Genomic DNA, 8,795 nt, shown 5'->3' with positions numbered 1-8,795 from the left:
CTGCCGGCACCGCGGGCACGCCTTCCCTCCCCGCGCCCGGCCCGCTGGGAGCACGGCGGCAGGAGGGCACCGAGGGCGGGAGCACAGCGCGGGGCACCGCGGCATCGCCGGCGGGAGGGGGCCGGCAGCGGGCACACACGCACGCACACGCGCACACACGCAGCGGGCACACGCACACACCGCGGCCGGCAGCGCTCCGCCTGCTGCGTGCCCTCTGCCCGCCCGGCGGCCGGGGGGGAATTCTCCGTGCGGGCTGAGTCACCTCCATGGCACTTCCTCCCCGGCGGGAAGGGGAGGGAAAGGCAGAGGAGGTCCCCGAAACCGGGAGGCGCGGGGATCCGGCCCCTTCCCGGCACCACCTCCGGGAAGGATGGGTTGAGCCGCGGCGAGGAGGAAGAGCGTTGGGGCCGCGTCGCGGCGTCGGGTACCGGGCAGCCCTCGTCCTCCCGAGGGGCGGTGCGGCGATCCGGGATGACTCCCGACCTGCCCCGGCTCGGGGCTCTCTTGCAGAACGTGCTGGCCAAGGCGCTGTACGACAATGTGGCCGAGTCTCCGGACGAGCTCTCCTTCCGCAAAGGCGACATCATGACGGTGCTGGAGCGCAACACGCAGGGCCTGGACGGCTGGTGGCTCTGCTCGCTGCACGGCCGCCAAGGCATCGTGCCGGGGAACCGCCTCAAGATCCTGGTGGGCATGTACGACAAGAAGCAGCAGCAGCAGCAGCAGCAGCAAGCGGCCGGGCCGGGGCAGGGCCAGGTGCCGCCGGTACCGCAGCCCACGTTGCCGTACCACCACCAAGGGGGGTACACCCCGCTGTCGCCCGCCTCGCAGTACACCCCCATGCACCCTTCCTACGTGCCCCAAGGGGACAATGTCTACCTGATGCCGGTCCCCGGCAAGGGGCAGCAGGGCCTCTTCTCGGGCTCTGCGCCCACCGGACAGTTTCCCCCGGCTCCGGCCAAGCAGCCTCCCGCCTACCCAAAGCAGACGCCGCCCCACGGCTTCCCCAGCGCCGGGCAGGAGATCTACCAGGTGCCCCCGTCCCTGAGCCAAGCGGCGGACGCGTACCCTGTGGGCTCTGCCAGCCCCCCCCAGGATATATACCAGGTTCCTCCCTCGGTGGCTCAGGCTCAAGACATCTACCAGGTGCCCCCGTCTTTGGACGCGAGGAGCTGGGAAGGGCACAAACCCTCGGGAAAGGTAGGATGGGGGTCCGGGTGCGGTGGTGGGTGGGTGCTGTGGGGCTGGGAGTTTCTCGGGCTCCGGTCTGTGGTGTGGGCTTATGGAGGAGGGGAGGGGAGTGAGGCGCTTTTGGCTGTGCCGTGCTGTGCTCTCCTGGAAGACGGCTCCGATCCAGCAGGCAAAAAGGGCCACCAAACGGCATGCCTCGTGCTCAGGGCACCCCATTGCCTGGGAGCGTCCCACGGCCTCCTGTGGCTGCCGCGTGCCACATTGCAACGAGATGCGGGCAGGGATCTGGCCACGTCCTCCGGGCATTGGCGTGTCCCTCGGTGCCCAAATTAATCCCCAGGTCACCATTCTCACTCGCTCAGGGCGGCCGTGCCGGCTGGGCTTTGTCTCTAGCCGAGGCTCGCTGCTATAAATAACTGGTGATCTCATCTCCGTCCCTCCGGCGTCACCGCAAAGAGCACGGTGACAGCGGCACGGCTGGCCGGGGAGCGCCCTCGCGTGGGCACGCGCTGCCCGGTGGTCTCACCGCTCCGTTCCGCATCTGGCACCGGGATGGGCTCGGAGAGGGCAGGAGCAAGGGGATGCTCCGAGCTCAGCCTTTCCCCTCTCTCCTAGGTCTTGCTGCCCACCCGCGTGGGGCAGGTGTACGTCTACGACTCCCCCAAGGGCGAGCAGGATGAATATGATTTTCCCCGCCACCTCCTCTCCTCGGGCTCCCAGGAGATCTACGACGTGCCGCCCGTGCGCGGTGCGCTACCCAGCCAGGTCAGCCGGGAGGTGGGGCTGCCTGCGGGGCAGTGGGGTGGCAGCGGGGTGACACACTGCGGGGACGTGGCATCCAGCGCTAGGCTGAGCTGGGGTCCCCACTTCGCGGGTGCTGGGACTGCTCTCCTGTCCCGAGGTCCCTGTGCTGCCCCTGACAAACCGTCCTGTCCTGTCCCCCCCCCAGCAGGTCTATGACACCCCCCCTATGGCGGTCAAGGGTCCCAACGGGCAGGACCCGGGGCAGGAGATCTATGATGTCCCCCCCAGCGTGGAGAAGAACCTGCACCAAACCGTAAGTGCTGTGGGGAAACCTTCTGCACCAAAGGGGACACGCGAGGGCAGGGGTGCTGCTGGGCTATGGCGTGCACGTCTCCTACTGCGTCCCCGTGGCATGCCCAGAGCCAGCGCTTACGTGCACCAGGGAGCAGCCAGACCCTCGGGCACACGCGCGTCTCTGCCTCCCTGCCACGCGGCAGGCGCATAGGAGTGGGGCTGGTGCACACCCATGGCTCCAGCTGCGCTGACGCTGCTTTGTGGTGCCCTTGCAGGTATACGATGTGCCACCTTCTGTCAGCAAGGACGTGCCAGACGGCCCCGTGCGGGAGGAGACGTACGACGTGCCCCCCGCCTTCGCCAAGCAGAAAGCCTTCGAGCCCTCCCGCCACCCCCCGGTCCTCGCGCAGCAGGAGCCCTACCTGCCGGAGGACGTCTACGACGTGCCGCCAGCGGCCGGGAAAGCTGCCCCCGAGCCCTCGCTGTCCCACGAGATCTATGACGTGCCCCCCAGCCTCAAGAAGCTGGGGGGGTCAGCCTTCCCCTCGCAGGAGGTGTACGACGTGCCGCGGGACCTGCACGCCCCCGGCAAGGGCTCGGTGGACACAGAGGGTGAGTACATCTACGATGTCCCGCCGCAGGTGGACCGCGAGGCCAAGGCGGCTGACACCAAGCGTCTCTCGGCCTCCAGCACGGGCAGCACCCGCAGCAACGTCTCCACCTCCTCGCTGGACACGGTGCCCGTGAAGGAGCCGGCCAAAGGGGCCGGCAAGGAGTTCTCCCTGGACTTGGACTCTGCCATGGAGATGCTGGCCAAGCTCCAGCTCGGCGTCGGCAGCGCCGTCTCCTGCCTCATGTCCTTCATCAGCAGCAACTGGCGCAGCCCCGAGCACATGGAGGCCAACGCTGCCAGCATCCACGGGGCGGCCGAGGGCGTGCAGACGGCCCTGCGGGAGCTGCTGGAGTTCGCCCGGGGGGCGGTGGGCAACGCCGCCCAGGCCTCGGACCGCTCGCTCTACGCCAAGCTCAGCAAGCAGCTGCAGAAGATGGAGGAGGTCTACCAGGCCCTGGGGCGGCACAGCCAAGCGCTGGATGCGTGCCACTGGGCCCCTAACGCCTTGGTGGCCGGCAAGCCGGGCACGGATGACTTGGAGCTCTTCGTCATGTACTCGCGCGGCGTGCCCGATGACACCAAGCAGCTGGCCTCCTTCCTGCATGGCAACGCTTCTCTCCTCTTCAAACGGACAAAGCCGGCGCCCGAGGGCAACGGCCACGGGCCCGCGCACCCCTCTGACAAGGCCAGCAGCATCCAGTCGCGGCCCCTGCCCTCCCCACCCAAGCTGCTGGCACAGGAATCGCCCGAGGGCCCCTACGAGAACCATGAGAGCGGCTGGATGGAGGACTACGACTACGTGCACCTCCAGGTGGGCGCGGGCTGGGGGCACCCTGCAGCACTGGGTGCCGTGGATGGGCTTTGTGTCTCCTCACCCGGGTCTTGTTTTCCCCCTCCTGCTGCAGCTGTGGGAACAGGGTGTCCTGGTGCGGGGCTGGGGGAGCTCAATCCCGGCAGGGTTTGTGGTCTGCCCCCTTCTCACGCCCCTTCCTTCCCTTCAGGGCAAGGAGGAATTTGAGAAGACGCAGAAGGAGCTTCTGGAGAAAGGCAACATCATTCGGCAGAGCAAGGACCAGCTGGAGCACCAGCAGGTAATGGGGCTGGGGGGTGGGCACAGCTCAGCAGGGACCCCAGGCTGGGGAGGGCAGCGGGGTTGGGCTCCTGTGTGCTCACGGCCATGAGTCCCCCACGGCTCCGTGCAGCAGTGTCTGGCTCTTCTCTGATGCCAAAGAGGATCGGGGCTCTGTCCCGTGCGGCATCCCCAGGGGCACAGCTGTTGTCGTGGGGCTCGGTGGCCATCCTGCCCGTCCTCACACCCGTCTCTCCCCACAGCTGAAGCAGTTTGAGCGGCTGGAGCAGGAGGTGACGCGCCCCATCGACAACGACCTGTCCAACTGGAGCCCTCCCCAGCACTATGGCCCCGCGCGGGGCGGGGGGGCCCTGTGTGCGGCCGACCGCCAGCTGCTCCTCTTCTACCTGGAGCAGTGCGAGGCCAACCTCACCACGCTCACCAACGCCATCGACGCCTTCTTCACCGCCGTCAGCACCAACCAGCCCCCGAAAATCTTCGTGGCCCACAGCAAGTTCATCATCCTCAGCGCCCACAAGCTCGTCTTCATCGGCGACACGCTGTCCCGCCAGGCCAAGGCGCAGGACGTGCGGCACAAGGTGACGCACTACAGCAACCTCCTGTGCGAGATGCTCAAGGAGATCGTGGTGAGCACCAAGGCGGCCGCGCTGCACTACCCGTCGCCCGCCGCCTCCAAGGACATGGTGGAGCGCGTCAAGGACCTCGCCAACAGCACGCAGCAGTTCAGGATGGTGCTGGGCCAGCTGGCGGCCATGTGATGGCCCTGTGCCGCTGCCCCCTCCTGCAGCCCTCTGCCTGGCATAACAGACCTGTACATAGACTCGCTCAGGGGCGAGGGGCTGCGACCATCATCCCCCCCCCCCCCCCCTCCTCTTCCTCTCGACTTTGGTTTCAGAGCCATGCCCGCAGTGCCAGGGACTCAGTCTCTCCCTGTTGTGCTCGTCCCTCTGCCTCGGATGAGATGGGGCTGGCAGTGGGGCTGCCCTGGTGCTCTTGGGCGATGCTGGGGGCTCTGTTGGCGCGTTGGCCTGCTGTTGTAGCAGTGCAGCACAGACAGCCCAAACCAAGGAGCAGCGGCAGGGAGAGAAAGGGTGCTGTCCCCTGCACGCCAGCACCTGGCCAGGGATGTACATCGTGTCCCTGAGCAATGGGGGAAGGGGTGAGGGGCAGCCAGGGGGCAGGAGGGGCTTGAACCTTTGCATTTCAAGTCTTGGTTTTGCTGTACCGGCTGTAACTGAAATGCAAACCGACATTGGTGCCTTCTGAACACTGGGGAAGCTTCCTCTGGTTCCCGGAGCTGTGGAGTTGCAGCCGCCCCCAAAACTCAGCCCCCTGGTCCCACAGCAGCATAAAGATTTGCCTAGAAATCCGCCTGGCTGTGTGTGTGTGGTGCTGGGAGCGAGCACCCTGTGGGAAGGGCTGGGGTGTCCTGTCCCCAGAAAGCTGCTGTGCTGGGGCGTGGCTGGGTGCCATGTGCTTAATGGCAAAGTGGCAACATCGGGTTGCTCACAGCGTCTTGACATGGAACAGGATGTGGCGCTGGCTGTGGGCACAAGCAGCAGTGAAGGCACGGTGCTGCATGGCCCAGAGCCACCCACACTCCTCTGCTGTGCTGCTCTGGCACCTACACCTAGGCCGCAACACAGCTGCTGTGCAGTGGGTGGCAGTGCCAGGGTGGTGGGGGCCGTGGTAGCCCTGAGCCACAGGCACCCGGAGCCCAGCTGTGGGCACCCAGGGCTTGCTGTAGTACCCCATTGTGCACAGGACAGCCCTGGCCCTGTGCACCCCCCCCCGTCCTATTCCTGCGTCCCCTGCCTCGGCTCCCACGGTGACCCCCAGCCCTGTTCCTGTTCACCCAGTGCCCAAGTGCTGGTCACCGTCCTCAACCAGGACTCCGCTGCATCCCCCACCATGGGGTCCACACCACCCCTGTGGCCCCATCCTGCCCATCCCTGTCCCTACCCATCTCCTGCTGCTCGGCCAGGGCGGGCTGGGAGCCGTGCTCCTCCGGCAGCTCCAGCCAGCTGTAGCGGCTGCAGGCACCCACCATCACCTCATCCAGGAGCTCTGACAGGAGGAAAGGTGGTGGGGAGGTCCATGGGGCTATCCTGGCTGTGTCCCCATCCCATCCGCTGTCCTCATGTCCATCCATCTGTGTCCCATCCCTGTCCCTGCCCAGTCCTTGCCCATCCCTTTGCCCATCCCTGTCCTACCTCCACCCAGGCCCTGTCTAACCATCCCCATCTCATTCCTGTTCCATCGCATCCCAGCCCGCCGCTGTACGGTTCTGTTGGTGATGGAAGCGCCCGTGGCCGCCATGCAGCACAGCGAGGCATCTGCACAGGGTCTGCAATGAGGCGAGGGGACCCAGTGTGCCCCAGGGCCGGCAGCACCACCAGGGCATGGCACCCCTGGGGCTGGGAACCCATGGGACCCCTCACCGACCCCCCTGGGCCCCTCACTGACCCACTGAACCCTTTTGTCCCACCCCCCTGGCTGCAGCCTCTAACCCTTACCCTAACCCTGGGCCCCTCACTGACCCACTGAACCCTTTTGTCCCACCCCCCTGGCTGCAGCCTCACATTCCCCGCGTCCCCAATACACGCAGCAGCGCGGCCAGGAGCTGCTGCAGGCCCTGTCGGCCTGGCCCCGCGTCCCCGCTGTCCCCTCCCGCTGGGTGTTAAGGTGGCTCCAGGCGCTGCTCGGCACCGCGCTGCTCGCTGCCTGCCCCGCTGTCCTGCACACGTGTCCCTGTGCCACCAGCACCACCCCGTGCCAGCAGCCTTGCCCTGTGCATGGAGCCTGGAGTGCAGTGCTGCTCGCCTGGCAGCCCAAAAACGAAGACACGCTGGAAGAACAAAGCTTTATTTGGGGGCTCAGTTGGCCGCCACCACGGAGTCGATCCATTCGCGGAGCTCGGTGACGCGAGCATAGACACCGGGTGTAGAGGTGGAACAGGTGCTGCTGCCCCACGAGACGATGCCCACCAGCGTCCAGGCGCCGTCCTTCTGGCACACCAGCGGGCCCCCGGAGTCACCCTGCGGGCGGCGGGGTGAGGATGCGGGTACGGAGCCGGGGGGGCCGCGAGGGGTCGGGGGCTCGGGGGCTGTGCTTTGGGCTCAGGGGCACCCACCATGCAGGAGGAGGCTCCGTCAGCCCCGGCGCACACCATCACGTCGTAGATGCGGAACCCCCAGTACTGCTTGCACTGCGCGTTGGTGAGCAGGGGAAGGGCCGCCTGCTGCAGGATGGCCGGCGTGTTCTCATCTGTCAGCGAGCGGGGGACGCGAGTGAGCGCCGGCTCAGCCCTGGGCCGGGGGTAAGGCCGGGGCCGGGGCCGGGGCTGCGGTACCGTTGGCGTTGGTGAGCCCCCAGCCCGTGGTGACGCAGGTCAGGCCCCCGGGGAAGTCGTCGGTGGGCTGGGGCAGGCAGACGGGCGCCACGCGGGCGTTCAGCTGCGCCGGGGTGGCCAGCTTGATCAGCGTGATGTCGTTGCGGATGGTCAGCGCGCTGTACTTGGGGTTCCGGAAGACCTGCGGCAGCGGCAGCACTGCCAGCGCCCGCACCCCAAGTGGGGCACTGCGCGCCGGGGGGACGCGTGGGGACGCGTGGGGCAGGCGCCGACCTTGGGACCGGCGGCGGTCGGAGCCGCCCCAGGGCCGGGGGGGGACCCCAAAACCCAGGCAGGGATCCCATCAGCACGGGGACCGCGGGGGGCCCGGTGGGCAGAGCTCCATCCCTGGGGCGCCGGGGACGACGCCGGGACCCAAACGCGAGTACCACGGGACCGGAGGGACCCAGCACCACAAAGAAGGACGCCGTGGGGATGCGAGCCCCGATACAAAGGGGAACGGGGAGGGACGAGGGGCACCCAGCCCCGCAGCGCTCCCGGCACCGAGCACGGCACCCGCAGGCACGCGGCCCCGCGCCGGCAGTACCTTGGCGATGCTCAACCTCTGCACGTCACTGGAGGGTGTCTCCTGGTCGTACTCGCCCAGCACCACGGTGTCGGTGGTCCTGGGCAGGGCAGGCGCTGAGCCCCGGGCACGGGGACACCCCCGCTACCGCGTCCGCCCCGCGACTGCCCTGCACTTACTTGACCCCGCAGTGGGCGGCGGTGACCACCCATTGCTCGCTGATCAGCGACCCGCCGCAGAAGTGGAAGTTGCCGTAGCGCTGCCGGCGAGAGCGGCTGTCAGCCCCAGAATGGCCCGGCCCCGGCCCCGGCCCCGGCCCCAGCCCCATCCACGGCCCCTGCCCCGCGGCGGGCGCTCACCTGCAGGGACACCTGCCAGGGCCAGGACCCGGGCACGGCCGGCTCCCCGTTGACGATGCGGTTGTAGCCGCGGATGACGGGTGTGATGGCGGGCACGCCGCAGCCTGCGGGACGGGGACAACCGCGGGACCTCGGTCACCTCAGCCCCGCGCCCCAAACCCAGCCCTGCACCCCAAACCCAGCCCCGCGCCCTCCCCCGCTCCGTGCCCTGTCCCACGCACTCGGCAAAGAGTTGGCGGCACGGGCAGAGCCCGCCAGCGCCAGGCAGCCCAGCAGCCACAGCAGAGCCATTGCCGCTCACAGGGGACAGGCGGGGCACGGGGCACGCCGCTTCTTATGGCCGCGGCCCCACGCTGGCCTTGTGCCGTGACCTCCAGAGATAGCGCGGCACCGTGTGGGGCCGGCACCTGGCACCACGGCCATCGCCCGCCCCTGGGAACAGCCCCAGACCGCTGGGATGGGGACCAGCCGCTGCCAGGCGGCCTTCCTGGGAACGTCCCCTGTGGGCACTGTGCTGCTGGGCGCCAGCTGAGTGTGAGCTGGCCTTGTCTACCTTGGGATGCTGCTCAGGGCTCTGAGGGACTGCC

General features: G+C 68.3%; 3 protein-coding genes across 4 annotated transcripts in view; 1 reads left to right on the top strand and 2 right to left on the bottom strand.

Moving 5' to 3' along the window:
• On the top strand, positions 145-5,302 carry BCAR1 (BCAR1, Cas family scaffolding protein). Of its 2 annotated transcripts, none has more exons than XM_021408760.1 (6): positions 145-1,200; positions 1,807-1,956; positions 2,141-2,248; positions 2,505-3,653; positions 3,844-3,933; positions 4,175-5,302. In XM_021408760.1, the coding sequence occupies exons 1-6, from the start codon at positions 472-474 to the stop codon at positions 4,688-4,690; spliced, it is 2,742 nt and encodes a 913-aa protein (XP_021264435.1). In that variant the 5' UTR covers positions 145-471; the 3' UTR covers positions 4,691-5,302. The 2 variants fall into 2 exon arrangements, with proteins under 2 accessions (XP_021264435.1, XP_021264436.1); XM_021408761.1 differs by having other exon boundaries at positions 148-1,200; positions 2,144-2,248.
• CTRB1 (chymotrypsinogen B1) lies at positions 6,782-8,543 on the bottom strand. Its single transcript, XM_021408679.1, has 7 exons — positions 8,430-8,543; positions 8,209-8,312; positions 8,029-8,108; positions 7,871-7,949; positions 7,285-7,465; positions 7,066-7,199; positions 6,782-6,970 (listed from the first exon to the last, which is right to left on the bottom strand). The coding sequence occupies exons 1-7, from the start codon at positions 8,497-8,499 to the stop codon at positions 6,809-6,811; spliced, it is 810 nt and encodes a 269-aa protein (XP_021264354.1). The 5' UTR covers positions 8,500-8,543; the 3' UTR covers positions 6,782-6,808.
• LOC110404514 (breast cancer anti-estrogen resistance protein 1-like) overlaps positions 8,506-8,795 on the bottom strand; it is a 2,807-nt gene continuing 2,517 nt past the window's right edge. Inside the window, exon 3 of the mRNA XM_021408882.1 lies at positions 8,506-8,640. Coding sequence (XP_021264557.1) covers positions 8,506-8,640 — 135 coding nt within the window. The remainder of the gene's footprint in view (positions 8,641-8,795) is intronic.

This window comes from Numida meleagris, chromosome 10 (genome assembly GCF_002078875.1).
Source record: "Numida meleagris isolate 19003 breed g44 Domestic line chromosome 10, NumMel1.0, whole genome shotgun sequence".
In the NCBI taxonomy this organism is placed as follows: domain Eukaryota; kingdom Metazoa; phylum Chordata; class Aves; order Galliformes; family Numididae; genus Numida; species Numida meleagris.
The sequence above is the reverse complement of the archived record's forward strand: the minus strand, read 5'-3'. Positions and strand labels throughout refer to the sequence as shown.